Source organism: Equus asinus, unplaced genomic scaffold, assembly GCF_041296235.1.
Source record: "Equus asinus isolate D_3611 breed Donkey unplaced genomic scaffold, EquAss-T2T_v2 contig_193, whole genome shotgun sequence".
Lineage (NCBI taxonomy): Eukaryota > Metazoa > Chordata > Mammalia > Perissodactyla > Equidae > Equus > Equus asinus.
Window position 1 is genome coordinate 35,433 of NW_027224842.1, and position 21,294 is coordinate 56,726.

A 21,294-nucleotide genomic window follows, 5' to 3' on the forward strand; every position below is an offset into this window, starting at 1 on the left:
AGGCTGTTGGTTTGTGAGTCCTGCACCCTCCTTACTGGCTATTGTAAAGTGTTCTTCAGCGTGGTTGTCTCCTAGAGTTCATACTTTTCCCTAGTAGTAAGTGAGGATTCCTCTTACCCACATCCTTTCTGTCTCTTGTGTGTATCCTCTGTGTTTGGGAGTTGTATGATTTTGATAGTAGTATAATTTATCAAACTATTGCCTTATGGCTCCTGGCCCGTGTGTGTGTGTGTGTGTGTGTGTGTGTGTGTGTGTGTGTGGTGTAGGGTGGTGTGCGTGTGTTTTGTCATGTTTAGAGGTTTTTGGTCACGTTTAGTTTTGGCAGTAAATGGTTACTGCAGCTTAACTTGCAAATATAGTTTTCAGGTTGTTCATTTTGTTTCACAACGATGACATTAAAAGAGAATAGTACTAATAGTCCAGAAATCTGGTAATCCTGCAGCAGGATTCTATCCAGACTGTGCAACACTTTGCCTGCCAGATATTAAGGGAGGCTAACGGTGAGGTTAAATTAAATTCAGAAACCTTCAATTGGGAAACCATGCTAAACACTGTATGTAGTAGCCAGACGTCTTCGTTGAAAGGCTTCTGCTCACTGCCCAGAGCCGGGTTGTCTAATGCAGCATTGATAACTGTATCAGGTCGAGGGCGAAGATTGATCTGGAGGGTTCAGTACTGATGCTCCTTTCTCCCTATCTTCCTTGTCCTACATCTTTTGAATAATGTTCACTTTCTCCTCATTATCAGGTCAAAGTTTCAGGAAAGTCCTAGATGTAACAAAGTTCAGGCTAAAAATTTTTGAAATGTTAAGCTTATGCAAGACATTAAACTTTGTCACGCCATCCCAGCCAAAAATAAACTAAAACTCCAAACCTGTCGCATAACCAGATGTGACATCTGCAGAGCCGGCCTGTAGAAATAAGCAATAAACTACACAGTGAACAAGGAACATAGCAGGTGTGGTCAATCAGGAAGAGCTTTTTGACACAAAATGATGATATTTTTACTTCTGGAACAATCAGAGGTATGTTCTTATTTTATGTGTTCAATCTTTTTTGTAAAACATATTATTTAATAACAGTATAAGATCTAATAATGGTTTATTGCACTATCTGTGGGGGTGAGGGTAGGGCTTACTTTCTTTCACCATCTAAATGTCCCTAAAAGAATCTTTACCTCAACACGTGCATTCCTCCAAATTATGTGTGAAATTTCCTTTGAAGAGAACTCAAATACTTCAGAAAAGTTTGGATCCTACATAAGCAAAGTCATTTTGATTTTCAATTTTCATGATCTTTAGAAGGCGGTAATGTCTTTAAACCCTTTTGGCTAGAGGTGGATTTTTTAATAACGTGAAGAAAACAAGTCTTGACTCAAAGCACGTGGAAAGACATCCGTAGTTTTCAAAGCCTTCTTAGACCATTAGGGTAAAGTCTTCGTAATCCTATTCTCTCCTAAGCAAACTCTAAGGCACTCATGGTTACAATTTGTGTGGCACATCTCATTTCTGTATGACATTTTGGTTACTTAATTATTGGAACTCACCATTCCATAAATCTGCGCTTGCCATTTGCCTTCTGACTCCAATTCCTGCCTCGTGCCTTCCTGCAACACCAGCTCTCAGGTGAGATGGGTCAGCTCAGACCTGAGGAGGGAGTGACGGCTGCTTGAGATGATGGAGATGTTGGATTCAGAGCAGCTGCTTGGGAAGCAGGCAATTGTTCTGAGCAAGAAGGCTCAGTGCTTCAAGGCCGTTACTCTCAGCCCAGGAATAAAATTCTACGGGACACAGTTTAATTGCTTCAAGATTCAATTCATAACCCTTTTTCCTGCATCCTGTCATTATTAGGCCATTATTTTTTTGTCCCTTTTATTACATTCCAACAGATCCAGGCAAATATTTGCAAATATTTTTAGAGATGAAGCTACATGTGACTCTTCACTCAAGTGCTGAGTGACTACTATCATAGGCTACAACCAGTAAGCAGTGAAGCCTAGACAAAGGTCCGGATACGAAGGGTAATAATTAGTATATTCATCTCTCTTGTTTGTAGTTCCCACAGATACTAAGTGGTTAATTTATTAGCTTAAGAAAGATACTTCACTGTATCATAATTGTCAAGGAGTGAAAATATTGCCTAAAAGCATTGGCCGAGCTGTGCCTCTGCTGTGAAATCTTTTATGTAGGAAACGTTAACGTGTCATCATATGCCGATAGGAACCAAGGCCTTTGAGGAAGGTATAAGAAATTAAAGACCAAAATCATTTAATTTGAGAATAGATGCATTAACAAGATCAAATACAAGTTACTTGTCTTTTGTTTCAGATACTACCCTGAGAAAATTTTCCTCGGCACATATTGACTATATTTTGAAGGAAAAGGAGCATAATATAACCTTTGAGTCCTGAGAAGAGCAATTGCAATCAATGGACTTAATGTCTTAAATGGCTTTTATTATCATCATTGGTGGTATATAGAAAAAGGTTAATAAAGCCTCTTTCACAGCTGGAACTTACAAATTAATCCTGTTCAGCAGCATTCTCTCTCTGTGCTCACTAATCAGCTCATGCAGCTGGTGGCTGACGGTCATCTCTTCCTAATTAGAGGAGCACGTGCTGCAGAGCCATCATTCTGAATGAGAGCCATGGTGTTTACTCTGTTTCCCTCACCCTTCCTGCTTCATTCACCGTTAAGCAACCCGTGACAATGACACAGGTTGTCAGAGTATGAGGAGATGGAATCACAACATTTGGAGGTAGATTGCTTGGATTTGAGTCTAGGCCTTCAACTAGCTGTGTGACCTCAGGCACGTTACCTAATCTCTCTGAGCCTCGGATTCTCCATCTGTAAACAGTCGTTCCAGTTGCTTCCTAAGTTCTGATGATTAAATGAGATAATACATGGAAAAGCACTACGCAAATATCTTTTTACATTTTTAATTGTTGAAAATTTCAAACCTATTCTAAGGTGGAGAGAAGACAGTTGTACCCTCATGTGCCCATCACCCAGCTTCAACAATCATCCATTCACGGTCAGTGATGTTCATCTATACTCCAACCAGTACTCTCTCTTGCCCCCAAAGGAATCTTATACAGCAAGTTCCAGATGTCATATCATCCCCATGCTTACATATTTTAGTGTGTATCTCTAAAAGGTAAAGTCTCTTTTTTAAAAGCCTAACTATAAAGCCATTATGCTACTTAAAAATTTTAACACATACCTAGTCAGTGGCCATTTCCCAGTTGTCTCATAAAATCTTTTTAGAATTATTTTGTTTGACTCAGGATTTAAATAAGGTCTACACATAGCATTTGACTGACCTGTCTCTTTAGTCTGATCTATAACTGCACTGTTCAACATGGCAGCTACTAGCCACATGTATCCATTTAAATTTAAACACAAATTAATTCAAATTAAATAAAATTAAAAATTCAGTTCCTCCATTGCAACAGCCACATTTCAAGTGCCAAATAGTCGCATGGATAGTGCAGATACGGAACATTTCCACGATTGCACAAAGTGTTATAGGACAGTGCTGATCTACAAGTCTCTCTTCCCTCTCTGTTTCATCCATTTTGATTGTCAAAAAAAACCCAAGTCATTTATGTCATGGAATTTCCCACATTCTGGAGTTTTCTGATTGAATCCCCATGGTGCCATTTAACATGTTCCTTGGCCCTCTGTATATAATTGATGGTTACAGCTAGAGGCTGAAAAGCTGTTTGTCTGTTTCATGAGCTCAAGTCCTACCATGTGACCTTAAGCAGGTAACTTGACCCCTCTAAACGTCCATTCCCTCACATATAAAACAGGAATAGTAACAGTACCTACACCATTGGGTTGTTATGAATGTTAAAGGAGATAATCTGAAGTGCTTGGCCTGGTGCATGGCTCATGGCATGGATTAAGTATACATTAGTTATTATTTGCATTATTATACTTGTTATTAGGCACTGACTCTCAAATCTTAGTCCATGCATTGGCTGTGTCAAAATCCTCCACAGACATAAACAAAAGCTTTCCAGAGATTCTAATTCAGCGGGCTGTAATGCAGTCTCATTATATTTGTTAAAATAAATCTATCAAATCTTTGTCTAGGATTTACTTTTATTAATTGATTTGCATTCAAGTGATTAGGATGATTACAATAATTATCCAGTGAACTCTTAGAATTTTACTAAGATTCCTCTCTTTGGGTATGCTTGGAAAATCTGTCCCTAAATCAATATTGCAAAGTATATACAAAATATTCACCACAGCACCTTTACAATTAAATATTCATTCCATTTTTATTATTATAGCTTAGCCTAGAGAATTAAGTAAACATGTGTTACTTCACTCCTACACACCGTTTAAACGCAGCTAACAGGCTTTCTGAATAAACCAGCCCGCCCCCGGCGGTATCAGGAGTTAGGTTCCGCATATGCTGTCGCCAGGCTGCAGCCGCCTGAGGGGACTCGCCCGGGGCCCCGCCCTCAGAGCTCACACCCGCCGTGCGCTCGCGCCCCAGGGGCCGCCCCCCGACACTCCAGTGCGACTCTGCGTGCACAGGCCAGAGGCTCAGAACCAGCGCCGGGCTGCCCTGCTCGGCCTCCTGGGCGCAGCGGCGTTTGCCCGTGCACGTGCCCTCGCATCGCGCGCTCCGGGGCCGGGCTCCGGGCGGTTCTCGCCGCTGCAGTTCCACCGGGACTTCCGCGCTTCGGCGGCCTGTCTGACGAGCCGCCGCGCCCAGAGAGGTTCAGGTTGGAGCGACACTTGCCAGAGGGCAGCGGTCACGCCAGATCTTCGGCTTCCATTCCGTTTTCGCGCGCTTCTCCCTCTTTGCAAGGTGAGTGGAGCTCGTTTGTGGATGTGTTAGCACAGGATGCGGGAATCCTGTGAAGCGAGTCAATTCGGAGCCCGACGTGAACCAGGTGGGGTGGCAGCGGGAGCGCTCACAGGGTGGAGGCCCGTAGTAAGGACGCCAGTCCTCAGGGGACTCTCGGGCATGAACGGCAGAGGACGGTGTGTGTCTGTGGGGACAGACGGGCAGCGTGTGGCGGGGTGTGTGTGAGAGACGCGAGTGAGCGGTGGGATGCGCCTCCGTGCCGTGGGTGTGGCTGCGAGGCTGTGACAGGTGAGTGGCTGTGCTGGGGTGACGGGGATTTGGTTGCGTGTCCTTCATCTGTGCGGGTGTGATGGCTGTGGCTTTGTGGCGTCACTGTCTGGTGGCTCTGGGCTCCCTGGCGCTTCCTCCTCTTCTCTCCTCACAGCCACTTGGCTGCAAGAGGAAAGTAGGATATTGAGCCCTAAAGGAAGATTTCCAGCCAGGGGGCACCGAGGTTAGTTTGGGAAAGCCTGGAAAGTTCTCTACTTGGGAGCTCTGAGGGGCAGCTACTGTCTCAGAGCCTCGGGGTTCCCAGAGCTCGGACCCCAGGAACGTGCTGTAAACCTATACCCGTAGTCCAGGCTCTGTCGTCTTTTCCATCTGTTTATGTGTATGAGCAGGGCGGGTGTGGACCTGGAGAGTGTCGTGTAAGGGAGTCATTCTGTGCCCCAAGAACAGCCTGGTGCCTGGTGACTTCCTCCTCAGTCCTGCCATCCCCCAAAGAAGAACCTTGGGGAGGGGAAAGAATTGTTTTCATGCAAAAATCAACATTGAGGATAGTTGTTTCTTTCTTTCATAAATTCACTGATTTTAAATTATTGATATAAGAAAAATTTAACAAAACTTTGCAATAATATCTGATTTTTAATTGTCTTCCCAAAAAGATTTCCAAATACTGATTGAAATACAAGAAAATAAGGAATCGTTTTATTTACCCACATGCCTTTTGTTGCTGCTTCAGGGCATTGAGAGTCTTACTGATGTTCTCACTTTATGAGACGCTTGATCACATCAGCTTCTTTGCGCAGGTTGTGATTCACAAATGTCTCTTTGTTTCTGCTGCATTTCGGCGGGAGGGAAATTTCCTCCTCCTCTTTTCTAGAAACTCTTGATGTATGAATTAAAAATGCATTCTCAAGCAAAAGATCTAATTTTGCCCATTATTTTTGTGAGCATTATCAGAGCAGGGCTGATAAGCACAATTTTACTCTAGGAAGGAGAATCGTTTCTTTTATAATACCCAATTAGGGGACATGCAATGTTCTTCAATAAAAATAGCTAACATATTTATATTTATATGGGATTACAACATATTACTAAGTTTTAATGTAGATCATATTTCTCCAACATATTCATGCTAAGTAAGTGATCTTCGTACTCTTGCCTTTACTGATGAAAAACCCAAGACACTAAAATGTCATGAACTCTAAGAGCAGTTACATTTAGAAAATCTGAGAACAGAATCTATGTCTTAAGTTTCAACTGGATACCATTCCCCGGTTATGAGTGTGTACTTTACACTGGGACCAGTATCATCCTGATTAATAATCCTGTACATGCCATCACACAGCAGAACCAAATTAGTTAACCTGTTCCCTGTTAGATTTTTGTGTTTCTAGTTTTTGGCTGTCAAAAACTCTGTATTGAAGATACTCGTACATGCATTTCTTTATCTCAATATTTTCTTAAGAAATGTCTAGAACTAGAATTTGGGGTAAAATAATCAGATTTTTAGTAAATGCTTATCATATGCCAGACCATGCCATCTTAGTATTTGGGGTGATAAAAAGACTCAAATGACACTGTTGATACTCTTATGTTCCTTCTGGTAGGTAAAGTAAACCCTGAATAGGAATAGATGCATTGAAGGCCACTAGGGAGATTCAGATAATGTGACTTGGTGTTTGATAAGGCAGTGATGTCATTCTGACTGCAGCCACCACTGTCGGGTTGCGATCAAACTATGATGACCTATGAGAGCACCATGATGGTAAGGAATTTATGTTGTAAATTTTTACCTTACTTTTTCAGTTGAGATATATACATGATCATAAAATTCCCCCCCCCTTTTTTTTTTTTTGGTGAGGTAGTTTGGCCCTGTGCTAACACCTGTGGCTAATCTTCCTCTTTTTGCTTGAGGAAGAGTGGCCCCGAGCTAACATCTGTGCCCGTCTTCCTCTGTTGTGTATGTGGGGTGCCACCACAGCATGGCATGATGAGTGGTGTAGGTCCATGCCTGGGACCCAAACCTGTGAACCCGGGCCACCAAAGCAAAATGTGCTGAACTTGACCACTACGCCACTGGGCCAGCCCCAAATTCACCTTGTAAAAATGTACTCAAAAGAAAACTTTTTACTATATTCACAAGGTTGTACAAATCAGTACCACTATCTAATTCCAAAATATTTGATCACCTTAGTAAGAAACCCTGTCCTTGTCAGCTGTCACTTCCTATCCCTCGTCCTCCCATACTCTGGAAACCACTAACACGTCGTCTGTCTCCATGGATTTGCTGAGTCTTGAAATTCAGTCTACATGGAATCATGCAGTATGTGTCCTTTTATGTCTAGCTCCTTTCACTTAGCCTGAGGTTTTCAAAGTTCGTCCATGTGGTAGATAAGCACATCATTCTTTTACTTTATTTTGGAAAGTATACACGGCATTACATTTGCTATTTTAACCACTTTTCAGTGTACAGTTCTGTGACAGTAAGTACATTCACACTGTTGTACAACCATCAGCACCACCCACTTCCAGGACTTTTTCATCTTCGACTGAAACTCTGTCCCATTAAACACTAACTCCCCATTCCCCTCTCCTCCCAGTCCTGGCAACCACTGTTCTCCTTTCTGTGTCTATGAATTTGACTTCTCTAGGACCCTCATAGTAGAGCAATCGTGCAAAATTTATACTTTTGTGACTAGCTCATTTTACTTAGTGCAGTGTCCTCAAGGTCATCCATGAGGAGTCGGTATCAAAATAGCCTTATTTTTCTGGCTGCGTAATATTCCCTTATATCCATAAATGGCATTTTCTTCATCCATCTGTTGATGGACATTTGTATTGCTTCCACTTTTTGGCTGTGACAAATGTGAACATTTGTGTACTAGTTTTTGTGTGAATGCATATTTCCATTCTCTTCAGTATATACCTAAGGGCAGAAGTGCTGGGTCACATGGTAACTCCTACTTTACATTTTTTATTCTGATGATGATGGTTGCTGAGTGAGACTGATGGGATAAGATAATTGAGCAGCTTTCTGGAGGACGTGGCTAACAGGATGGGAACGGGTTCCATGAAGAGAACTTGCAAAAGGATGTAGCCCCGAGACCAGCAACAATACATATTAGCTATACTCAGGGACTTCAGCCATCTGTCTAGACAGTAATCCAGCAATGAGCATGCCTAGAAACCTGAGAGGAGATTGTGTCACTGGTAACTGAAGGAAACAAAAACCATTTAATAAAACAACCCAAATTTAGTACATTTCCCCAAGACCAACTAAACTCTGTTTAGAAGAATGAACTGTCCACATTTTGGAAAACAGCTTCCACTTAACACACAACAAATCTTCACATGCATAGATATTTTAACAAATGAACATTCAATCAGCAAGTTAAGATATACTCAACAAACAAAATCCCCCATCAGGGGCAAAAGATAAGCACTGTCAACATGTAAATGTAAAACTTTCTAGATTTTTTCTGTCTATTGAAGTCTGATGATTTTTCAGTCGTTTGATATTGAGATACACATATGTTCTTCAAATGGTATCATATTGTACCTATAGTTTTATAACCTGATTTTTCTACTGACAGTGTTTCCGGAATGCTTTCCATGTTCACGATATTTTTCCTGACTTCACGTTTATTACGTGGATATGTTGTAATGTGTTTAATCACAGTCAGTTTTTCTGGAATTGGAATACTGAATATTTCCTGACCAGTTCTATGTCTTTTCTAACCTCTTCAACCTCACCTGACCCCAAGGCCATGAGGTTAGGTGTGCCTGGATGGCGTGGCTCCTTTTCAGTCCTGGAAGGTGTGAATGGAGGGAGGAGGACCTGTTCAGGGCTGGGCTGAGCAGCCTAGTCTCAGGTGCAGAGCAGCTTCCCCAAAGTGGAGGTCTGGCCAGAAAACTGTCTGCTGAAGTGTTTGGGTTTCCTGGGCATTAGGGGAAGAGTTTGGGTTTATCTACAGTCCTTCTAATTTTTTCATATTGTTATGTTTGTACAGTTAGAGGTATTATGCAAAATGGAATGGAGGAGCCAAATGTTACTTCCTCTCATGGTAACCCTAAATTATGCTTGCTCTCATGGTCTCTTTTTCCTTTCCCAGCTCTGGATTCTCTTTGTTCTTTCCCAGTAGAGGAATCCCAAGGAGGACTGATCCGTTTTGGCAGGTGCACAACCATGGTATGTGTAAGTTAGTGTTTCCTTCTCATTGAAATAGTGGGACGTAAATGTTTTCATTAATTGTTCTGAAGCTTCCTACCCAAAAGAACCCCATGTTATTATGTGCTTCCCAGTTCCTCCCATTCCAGTGAACTGAACAATGGTTCCAAATAACCTAGTCCTCCTTATGTGGCCGAGTCTCTTCTAGCCAGTGTTTATGTATTCACTGACCAGATTATTCTCTCCTATATGTTCAACTTAGTAATATTAAGAGCTATAATGGAGGAATGAAGAAATTAAGTCCTGTCAAGAAATGATTTGAGCTTCCCGTGTCAGGACTGTAGTTGCATGAGAGATGGAGATCCCATTTGGCCAAGCAGGGAAAGACTCTGACATTCTCACAGACGTGAGTTTTCTAGATACACGTGATAAAGCCCAGCAATGAACGATCTCTGGAGGCTGAGATCCAATGCTCTGTGAGGTTTTTGGAATTGAATAGCAATATGATTTAAGACTTGAAAATATATGGATCATGGTCCTTGGTAAGGGATTCCTGAATGATAAATATGACTATTTTATTGCTGACTAGGATGCGATGAATTTTAATGACTTTGATATAATTCTGGATCATCCTACATTAGTATCCTCTAACTCATGAACCACAGAAGTACTAAGTCGGATTGCTAGTGGCCATAAGAGAGAGTAAAATCATGTCTTAAATTAACAGAGAGCAAGAGCAGAAAAGACCTTAGATATGTTGTCCAACTTAATGTATAAAATCATAATCATCTAAACATGATTAATTCTATTATACCATAAGTTAGAGTGCTATGCAGCCATTCAAAATATTTGTCAAAATAATGAAACTACATATGATAGAATTTAACAAAGAATTTGAGTATTTAAGATATTCTTTTGTTTCTTTTTAAATGCTGTTTTTCTATCTGTTATGACAAACTCTAAGTTTCAATTGGAGAATTTTATCCTTTTACATTTAATGTAATTATTGACAGTTAGATTTAGGTCATCCGTTTTACTATATGTTTTCTTTTTTTCCGTTTGGCTTTTGTTCCCCTTTCTCTTTTTTTCTTCTTTGGGGTTAATAATATTTATTTAAAATTCCATTTTAACTTGCTTTTTCTATATGTGCCTATTTTTAGTGGTCAGTGTCTGTATTTAAATATATATATATGTATATATATATGTATTTATATATATAATTATTTTATTGGGTCATATTGGCTTTCAACCTTGTATACATTTCAAGTGTCTATCATTATATTTCGGTTTCTCTTTAGACTGCATTGTGTTCATCACCAATAATTCAGTTTTTATCCATCACCATACATATGTGGCTTTACCATTTCATCCTCCCTCATCCCTTTTTCCTCTGGTAACCACTAATCTATTCTCATTTATGTGTTTGCTTATATTCCACATAGGAGTGAAATCATACAGTATTTCTTTCTCTGTCTGACTTATTTTGCTCAAGATCCATCCATGTTGTCTCACATGGGAGGAGTTTGTCTGTTTTTATGGGTGATTAGTATTCCATTGTATATATATACAACACCTTCTTATCCATTTGTCTCTTGATGGGCACCTAGGTTGCTTCCACATCTTGCCTATTGTGAATAATGCTGTGGTGAGCATACGGGTGCATATATCTTTTTGAATTAGTGATTTCATGTTCTTTTGATAAATACCCAGTAGCAGAATGGCTGGATCATACAGTATTTCCGTTTTTAAGTTTTTGAGAAATTTGCATACTGTTTTCCATAGTGGTCACACCGGTTTGCATTCCCACCACCAGTTTATGAGCATTCCCTTTACTCCACATCCTCTCCAACGTTTGTTATTTTTTGTCTTGGTAATTATAGCCATTTGACTGGTCTGAGGTGATATCTCATTGTCGTTTTGATTTGCATTTCCCTGATGATTAGTGATGTCGAACATCTTTTCGTGTGCCTGTTGGCCATCTGGATATCGTCTTTGAAAAATGTCTGTTCGTATCCTCTGCCCATTTTTTTATTGGATTATTCTTTTTTCTTGTTAATGAGTTGTATGAGCTCTTTATATATTTTGGAAAGTAACGCCTTGTCAGATGTATGATTTGCAAATGTTTTCTTCCCATTGGTAGGTTGTCTTTTCGTTTTGCTGATGGTTTCCTTTGCATTACAGAAGCTCTTTAGTCTGATGTAATCCCATTTCTTTATTTTGTCTTTTGATTCCCTTGCCTGTAGAGACATGGTATTCAGAAAGATACTACTAAGACCTACGTCAAATCTGTACTGCCTATATGTTCTTCTAAGAGTTTTATGGTTTCAGGTCTTACGTTCAAGTCTTTAATCAATTTAGAGTTAATTTTTGTGTATCATGTGAGACAATGGTCTACATTCATTCTTTTGCATGTGGCTGTCCAATTTTCCCAACACTATTAATTGAAGAGATTTTCCTTTCTTCATTGTGTGTTCTTGCCTCCTTTGTTGAAGATTAGCTGTCCCTTGATGTGTGGTTTTACTTCTGGGCTTTCAATTCTGTTCCATTGATCTGTATATCCGGGTTTTTTATGCCAGTACCATGCTGTTTTGACTACTACAGCTTTGTAGTATATTTTGAGTTCAGGGAGCATGATACATCCAAATATTGTTTCTTTTTTCCCCCCTCAGAATTGCTTTGGCTATTCAGTGTCATTTGTTTTTCCATATAAATTTTAAGATTCTTTTTTCTCTTTTCATGAAGAATGTCATTGGTATTCCATTCGGGTTTGCATTAAGTCTGTAGGTTGATCTGTAGATCAATCTGTAGATTGATTTAGGTAATATGGACATTTTAACTGTGTTTATTCTTCCAATGCGTGGGAATGGAATATCTTTCCATTTCTTTGTCTTCTTTGAGTTATTTCATTAATGTCATAGTTTTTGGAGTATATGGCATTCACCTCCTTGGTTAAATTTATTCCAAGTATTTTATTCTTTTTTGTTGCAGTTGTAAATGGGATTATAGTCTTGACTTCTCTTTCTGGTGGTCCATTACTAGTGTATAGGAATGCAACTGATTTTGTGTGTGTGAGGAAGACTGGCCTTGAGATAACGTATTTTGCCAATCTTCCTCTTTTATTTTCTCCCCAAAGCCCCAGTACATAGTTGTATATCCTAGTTGTAAATAGTTCTAGTTCTTCTATTTGGGATGCCACCACAGCATGGCCTGATGAGCGGTGTGTAGGTCCACGCCCAGGATCCCAACTGGCAAACTGCAGGCCCCCGTTATGGAGTGAAATGCAAATGATTTTTGAATGTTGATTTTGTACTCTGCAGCTTTACTGTATTCGTTGATTATTTCTAATAGTTTTTTGTTGGATTCTTTACAGTTTTCTGTATATAGAATCATGTCAACCACAAATAGTGACAGTTTTAATTCTTCCTTTCCTTTTTGGATACCTATTATTTCTTTTTCTTGCCTTACTTGTTTGGCTAAAATTCCCAGTACTATGTTGAAGAAGAGTGGCAAGAGTGGGCACCCTTGTCTTGTTCCTGTTCTCAGAGGAATGGCTTTCACTTTTTGACCATTGTGTGTGATGTTGGCGGTGGGTTGGTCATATATGGCCTTTGTAATGTTGAGGTACTTTCCCTCTATACCCATTTTATTGAGAGTTTTTATCATAAATGGATATTGGAAAAGAAATTGAACTGAATCCTCTAAAAAGTAATGTAAACTTCAGATCAATAAGAAAGTTTATGAAATCTATAAAAATCTTTTTCATTCTCATATTTCAATAGTGAAGAAAGAATAAAGTGGAAAACAGTATCATTTGCAATCTCAATAGAAACATCAGACACTTGGGAATCATATTTATGTGGACCCTAACTAAATTTATAAAGAGATTTAATTCATTCAACCAATAATCATTGAACAATTAGTCTTCTGGGTACTGCAGTAAATAAGATAAACAAATGGGAGAAAATGTTTTGTTTTGTACTTGTAGTCAGAAATACAAAATGTAGGCAGGGTATGAATTTTCTGGTCCAAGGTGCTGGGAAGAATATATGAATGGAGCTTGGAGCACCATGGACAGTACAGACAGTCGTGCTAGCATGTTTAGTTGGCAATAATTATTCTACTGCAGAGATCTGGAAGAGTAGGAACCAGAGATAAATCTAAAACCTAATTTGCAGCTATGAAGGTTACAGGAACAGATTCTGTCTCCAAAAAATATGTGGTTCTCCCACTTTTTTCCCCAATGAGTTGAGGTTACTCACTAAAAGACTTCATGATACTATTATTCATTTTCTGACCATTTTTTACATTTTTTTGTGTTACAAGTATAATATTTGATTCCATTATTGAAATAATGTACAATGTGTAATTGAAAAAGTAAATGATTAGACATTATATATGAATGGAGTTATAGCTGAAGCCTTGTTTATTTCTTTCCATCCAAGCAGGACCAACAGAACATCAAAGAGGTATTAAAATATGAAAAAATGTTGCTATGTGATGGAAAACAGCACCTTACAGAAAGCCTGAGAGAAAAGTGCTTTAGGATAAAAGTAAGTGCCCCTGTTCAAATTACAAATAAATATTGGGGCCCTTCCAAAGGCCTGAGGAGTCACAGGCACCTCTATGGAATGAATAGATAATGCTCAGTATTCTTCTAAACTTCATAATCTAGTACAGATATGTGTGTGCATACATGCATACATACACAAACAAAACAGTGGGGTTTGGGGCCGGCCCTGGGGCCAAGTGGTTAAGTTTCTGCTCCCGCTTCGGCAGCCCAGGGTTTCCCCAGTTCAGATCCTGGGCACAGACATGGCACCGCTTGTCAGGCCACGCTGAGGCAGCATCCCACATAGCACAACCAGAGGTACTCACAACTAGAATATACAATTATGTACTGGGGAGGCTTTGGGGAGAAGAAGAAAAAAGATTGGCAACAGATGTTAGCTCAGGTGCCAATCTTTGAAAAAAAACAGTAGGGTTTATGATTTTGAGGCTTCACTGGAAAGGTGGTATTTCAGCAGATACCTGAAAGGAGTCAATGGTTGAGACATACAGGTATCTGGTGGAGAGCAGAACAGGCAGGGAGAACAGCAAGGACAGAGCTCCTGAGCAGAAGCTGCCTAGTGGGCTCCAGCAACATCAACAAGGGGGAAAGCTAATGAGAAACGAGGTCAGAGTTAACAGGAGGAAGCAGGCTGTGGGGCTTTTAAAAGACTTTGGGTTTTACTCTGAACGAGATGTGGATCCACTGGAGAGTTTTGACCACAAGAGAGACATGGTCTGACTTACATTTTAAAGGGATAGCTCTGATTGTTGTGTTGAAAATTAAGTGATAGCAGGAAGACTATTTGAAAGACTAATTTCAGTAATCATGCGAAGATGGTGATGGCTTGGCCCAGAGAGGTAGTAGTGGAAGCAGTGAGAAGTGTGTGGATTCTGAACATGTAGTGAGGGTAAAGCCAACAGGATTTACTGTCACCCCTATTAGAACACAAGATCCCTAAAGACTTCTGTGTGTTGTTTATGGCTGCATCACTTAGCACAGTCCTGACAGAAGTCAGCCTTCAATATGTATTTATTAAAAGTACAAATGAATGACTAGACAGTGCTGCTCCAACCATAAGGTGATTCCTCCTAAGACCAAAGGCAAGAATCCCCTCTCCAACATCCCAGATTAATGAACATCTATCTAGGTTTTCCTTAAATTATTAAAAGGAGAGCTCATTATTGTCAGAAGCCCCTTACTCTATTGTTTAGCACCCTGAACTAAATATGTTAATACCCGATTGAATGTAAAGTGTTCTTCCACCTGTGCCCTGACCAGCTTGTCACCTGTCTGGTCTCTAGAAAGTTGAGCTGCTGGGCCTGGGCCTAATGGGTGTCTGCCATACACAAGGCACTAGACTGGGTGCTTTACCTCATGAGACAGAGTTTATTGTTCCATTTATAAACAAAGAAATTGAGGCCCAGGAGGAAGTTTAGTCATTGCCCAAGGTCACACAGCTGGTAAATTGGTAAAATTAGGATTTGAAACCAAGTCTAAGTTTAAAACTTGGGTATAGAAGCATTTCTACAAATGTAATTTTATTTCCTTTAATTTATAGTGTCTGTATGTATTTTATAGGTTATATTTAGATATTATCTAACATTTTACTTAATTCCCTAGAAAACTTTGTGGAAATTATTGTAGTCTTCATTTTGTAGTTGGGAGAATGGCTCAAGGATTTCCCCAGTCAGGAAGTGACAGGGCTAGAACCTGAACTCTAACTCTGATAAAAGGTGAGAAATCTCAGATTCTAGGCAGATAATAGAACGTAGGTCATGTGATTTGTTGTCACTCGTTTTGATGCTGGCTCAGTGAGCTGAGGAGTCGAAAGAAACATTTCTTGGACTCTCAAGGTCTGGCAGTAGTGCTCTTTTATTCAGGAAGTAGCATGGAGTAGCATGGGGACAGGACCTATGGGCAGTGAAGAGCTGCAAACATGGGTTGAGGGTAGGGCTAAATTTATAAGGCATAAGTATGTGAGTTGCTTCTTTACAAGACAAAGGAAAAATTAGGTAAAAAAAGTATCAGTGCAGGTGGAGTCTGGTTATCAGGTGGTCTTATAACTTTGGGTAAGAATCAGATTGAATGAGGTCAGGATGTCCCATGCTTCTGTGAGGATGATATAGATTGGTATGTAGGCCAGGAAGCCTTGGGCTTTTCTCCCTGAGGCATCCTTGATCCTCATCAGTTTTATCTGCTCACTCACACCACCTATTGTCAACAGAAGCTAGCATTCAGCCTTGACCTACAATACATACTAGATTGAATTCATGCAAATTTCTCTTCCAACTTTGTAAATGTTCATTCAAATCATGGATGTTTAGAAGACTAAAAGAAAATGTATCAAAATGATAACAATGGTTGTTTCTGGTTTTCTTTGTTATAGCTGTTTTATAGAGGATTAGAATTGGCCACCCCAAGATATATCTCTTTGGCATGAAGATTATTTTGGGCTGGTTACTTTCAAAAACTGCAGACATGAGAGAAACTCTGAAAAGTAGAAGTTACCCTTTGTAAGAGACATTTCCATTTGTAAGGGAAATCTCCATCTGTAAAGATGTCTCCCTCTCTGTACCAGGAAGAAGGGGGATGACCTTACCTCTAGAAACTCTTATCAATGCGGAAGGCAAGGACTTAAATCTGCATAATAACCTTACTCTTGTTTACTGTACTTGTCTGGTAACCTCCCATACTGACTCCCCCTACCCACAACATCCTCCTTTGTCTTTAGCTGAAGATGATATTTAAGGTGAGAGCTTCTGCCATTTTGGTGAGTTGCTCAGTTTTCCTGGGTCTCTCCCATGTATACATGTTATAAAGCTTTGTTTAATTTTCTCCTGTTATTCTGTCTCATGTGAATTTAATTCGCTGTCCAGCCAGAAGGACCTAGAGCGTGTAGAGGAAATATCTTCCTCCCCTACAGTTTAAACTTCTTAAATTTCCACAATGATTATAATTATTTCTATAATCCAAAATCGACAATAACATTTTCTCTTTGTTTTTTATACACAAAAGTCTCAATTTATTTCTGCCCTATAGAAAGTGTTAAAGCATAAATTTTGTTACAATTCCAGAGCTAGGACTACTTATTGTTAAAGTAGAATGAATTATTAAATTGAATGAATTCTCACTGCCTTTAGGAGCTTCTGAAGAGATACACAGAGATGGATAGTCATTATGAGTGCTTAAATGGACTCTGCCTTGACTTGGAGAGGGAAATTGAAACCCAAAGAGAGCTTTCAATTAGAGTAAAAGCAAACCTCTCACTTCCACATCCACAAACCAGACAGATTCAGAAACTTCTCACTGCCAACCAGAGATGTTCCATGGAGTTCCACAGAGTCATGAAGAAACTCAAGGTACCACCTGTTTTAGTAATATCTTTGTAAATATTGCCATTAATTTCAGTTACAAACCAGTATATTTAAGTCCTGCTTTGGGAGTTGGTGTATTTGCTAATTAGTACATTTGCTACTGAATTAAAGATGGCATGGGTCTGAGAATAGCATGTGCAGGATCCTCAGTGCATCTAGGACCTGCTCATTCAACAAAACCTGAGCTCTGCCTTTGGCCTTAACAATGTGTCAGGGTGCTGGGGAGACAGAGATGAGCAACCGCTAAATCTCTCCTAGTCCAGTGGGTGAGGCAGACATTTGAACAGGTGAGAAGTGCAGTAGTGGACAATGTCCTGGAGAACAAGTTGAAGACAAGACTGGACTGGAAGCTGGGCTCAAGCAGTAAAGCTTAGAGTTCATTTTAGAGATGAGGAGGGGTCACTGGACAGTTATTTTAAGTGGTGGCAGTAATGTGATCGGGTTGCCATTGTAGAGACTTCACTACAGACAAAGAAGAAATGAGTCTGCAGGGGATGATAAGCCTGGTGGCAGAGAGAAGAGACAAGAGGCAGTTACAATTGTCCTGATGAGATGTGATGGGTGACAGTACTATGGGGGAAGGATTCATAGGGATGGAAAGGATGAAAGAAGTTAAAGAAATATTTGGCAGTTTACAATAGTAGGTCCATGTGCTTGACAGTGGAGGGAGGGGAGGGAAGTTCAGACTGAGCCGCAGGATTTGGGCTTAGCCGGGTTTGTGGATAGTGGTGCCATTAACTGATAGAAAGAAAAAACGAAAGGGAGAAGGCAGGTGAGGCAGGAGGAGAGATCTGGTGTTTAATTTGAGATGTTTTGAGATAGAAATACCTATAATGGAACATCCAGGAAGAGAAACCAAGTAGGCTTTTAGTTGTGAATCTGAGGTTTGTCAGGAGAAAAATCAGGACCACAGATAAAGATGTGGGATCCATCAGCATTTGGTGATAGATAGTACAACAGGTGTGAATGAGGCCACCCAGAAGCATAATAGAGTGAAGATAAAAGAGAACTCTGGAAAAGATCAGTTCTCAAGAGGCAGTAGCAGAAAAGAGAGCAACACATGAGTTTGAGGTTGGAAAAGTCAGAGAGATAAGAGAGAACTGAGCAAAAGTGCCATTGGTCAAGTCAGTGGAGGAGAGTGTGTCCAAGATGAAGTGGTCAAGAGTGGCAGATGCTTCAGACAGCCAGAACATGAATGAAGAGATCCCCTCAATTGTTGACAATAGAGCTTACTGGTGACCTTTGTCAGAGCAGTTTTAGTTGAGTGGTTAGGAAAGAGGCCAGATTGTAAATTGTTAAGGAATGGTGGAAGTTGAGGAAGTAGGAAGCGGTATCTTCCCTACCTAGGTAGATTGCCCCTCAGGCTCTAATAGTCTTCAAAAGCCTAACAATCAGATATCCAGAACTTATTCATGAGGTCCATAGAACCAGGGCATTCAAATTCTTGTCCCCTTTAAGCCACACTTGACAGGTAAGTCCTGAGGCAGGGCACACTCACGTTGGCCACCCAGCTGACATAGGCAGGAGAGGATGTTGAAATGAATCTCACTGGGAAAACTGCGTGATATAATTAACCAAAAGGAGGCAATAGAAAAAGGTGGGTTTATAGGGAAAGGCATCATGTTACATTGTAAACATATTGAATCTGAGGTAACTGTAGGACATCCCTGAGGTAGCTCCAGAAGGAAGTCAGAAATAAGAAACTAGAGGTCTGGAAGTCACTCTCCGAAGACGCTGAGAGTAGAAACTTGGGAATAGAGAGAGGTTCTTCCCTTCTTCCTCACTCCTCAGAGGATAGAGACAAACAAGACAAGCCGCCCCACCTCTTAGTCTTGAGAGTTTAGAACTTCCTCTAAACGTGATAAAAGTTTCATTTCCCAATTTGTTTCATGTTTTCCTGCAAGTATGTGTTAAGCCATGTTACAAAGATAAAGGAAGAACAACATGAATCCATCAGTAAACTTGAAATGGTTTTTATTGATGAAGTGGAAAAGCAAAATGAACTGCTAAGTAAAATGCAGCATCTTCAACAAGATGATGATGTACCATCCAGAGAATTAGGGGACCTCCAGTTGAGCCAGAAAATGGATCTACATATTGAGGTATGATTTATTTAAAATGGATTTAATTAGATTTTAAGTCTTTTTATCAAATAGAAAGGTACCTCTTCATGTGCTTAGAGTCATTTTCATTTATGAAATTAAAAACAGCTTGCAGAGGGGCCAGCCTGGTGGCGTAGCAAGTGGGTTCCTGTGCTCTGCTTTGGCAGCCTGGGGTTCGCTGATTCAGATCCTAGGCGTGGACCTGGCACTGCTCGTCAGGCCATGCTGTGGCAGTGTCCCACAGAGAAGAACCAGAAGGACCTAGAACTAGGATATACAACTATGTACTACTGGGGCTTTGGGGAGAGAAAAAATAGGTTGCAGGATGACAGCTGGCCAGATGTAAAGAGTGCCAAGTCATAGACTAGCCTCCTTTCAGAACTACACAGATATAGAAAAGTAGACTTAATATCAGCAAGTAGGATTTCTTGGAAGGCCAGAATAAGTTTCCAAATGCCTTCTAAAACTTCCTAGATCTGTGACTGGGAGTCACAGACATTTGTATTGTAGCAACCCCACATGGAGTGTCCTGCTCTCACCCAGCAGTGTGAGGCCCCTGCAGTTCCCAGTATGCATGCAAGGCCTGCTGTATGCACAGAAAAGCTGCATCCAGAAGCACTTCAGACACTGTCACAGATTCATTGTTTCGAACAGGTTTTAAAAATGCCAAAAGGCAGAATTTGTAGATGTGCCTCTGTTACATAGCCTATACTGCCAAAATTTTATTATTTAAATTAGAATTATATTTCTAATATAATGAGGATAAATTAGAATTATGTTTACTTCAAAATATTAGAAGTGAAAGTTCAGTAAGGTTATTTTCCCCTTTTTATGATATTTGTCTGATATTTAGATAAAAACTTTCCTAAGATTCAGGAGATTCAATGCTTATTTTTCACACAGGAAATTCTCAAAGATTTTTCGGAATGTGACTTCCACAGCGTAAAGATGGAATTTCAACAAGTACTGAGTAATAGGAAAGAAATGACCCAGTTTTTGGAAGAGTGGTTGAATACTCATTTTGATATAGAAAAGCTTAAAAATGGCATCCAGAAAGAAAATGATAGGATTTGTGAAGTGAATATCTTTTATAATAAAAAGATAATTGTAAGTAGTACTTTTTTTGTGCTCATTCTTTTTTTTTGTTTGCTTTAACTTTTCTGCCTCATTCTTAAAAAGACTTAGAGCAACTTAATTTTAAGTATATTTTCTTTCATTTATTTGTATATGCTTCTTTATTTTTTTATTTGAAAAAGAGTGACTGTAAATGTGTTCTTCCTCTAACACATTTTGCTTCCTTAAGGTAATTAAATATATCAACTTGTAAAGAAGATAATAAAATGTTGCAGTATAACAATCCATTTCCACTGGTGAAACCTCAAATCTTGCCATTTTCCTCTGTCCTTTCTCGCTTCCGTAGGACCCGAGCCTTTTCCCCCAAGTATCCTCAAACAAGGTGAGATGCTAGCCTGTTTCAGGGCTGTGGGCAGCACCTGTGGTCAAGCCAAAGACAGCTCTAGTCCACTAATTAGTGAGGCCTTGTGCTTCTCACCTCGGTGCTGTTGCTATCATACGTGCTGATCCTTCAACTGTGAGGTTCAAACATGTGGTTTGTATCATTGTTCCCAAGGTGACCAGCCCTTGTGGACAGATTCATATGAACCAAGATTGCTTGAGATCAGTTTTATTAATTTGTTTTACTTTCCACTGATGAGAAGATTCATTCGGCTTTCTGAAGTAATCTCTACCTCATACACCTGGTAAAATTGTCATTAATCAGAAAGTTGCTTGTTATATAGGCAGTTGGAGCAAAGGGAGCTAGATTAATATTATAGCTCCTAAGATTGGTTTTATATTTCATTTGTTTGGGTAGTTCTTTCCTGACACTTTAATTTCATCTGGAAACTATACTTAAATCACATTGAAATGTAGATAACATTTTTAAAAAAGGTTTTCCTGTGGATAGTGAATCCCATTTGTCGAATACCCCAAGCTAGCAAAACAGTAA

At 39.9% G+C, this 21,294-nt stretch overlaps 1 protein-coding gene across 1 annotated transcript in view; it reads left to right on the forward strand.

Annotated features, from left to right (window-relative positions):
- Nucleotides 1–1,675: 1,675 nt before the first annotated feature.
- LOC139043217 (centromere-associated protein E-like) overlaps nt 1,676–21,294 on the forward strand; it is a 37,374-nt gene continuing 17,755 nt past the window's right edge. Inside the window, exons 1-7 of the mRNA XM_070503514.1 lie at nt 1,676–1,750; nt 4,364–4,829; nt 9,206–9,282; nt 13,704–13,811; nt 16,951–17,169; nt 19,089–19,286; nt 20,190–20,393. Of these exons, the coding sequence (XP_070359615.1) occupies nt 1,676–1,750; nt 4,364–4,829; nt 9,206–9,282; nt 13,704–13,811; nt 16,951–17,169; nt 19,089–19,286; nt 20,190–20,393 (1,347 nt within the window). The remainder of the gene's footprint in view (nt 1,751–4,363; nt 4,830–9,205; nt 9,283–13,703; nt 13,812–16,950; nt 17,170–19,088; nt 19,287–20,189; nt 20,394–21,294) is intronic.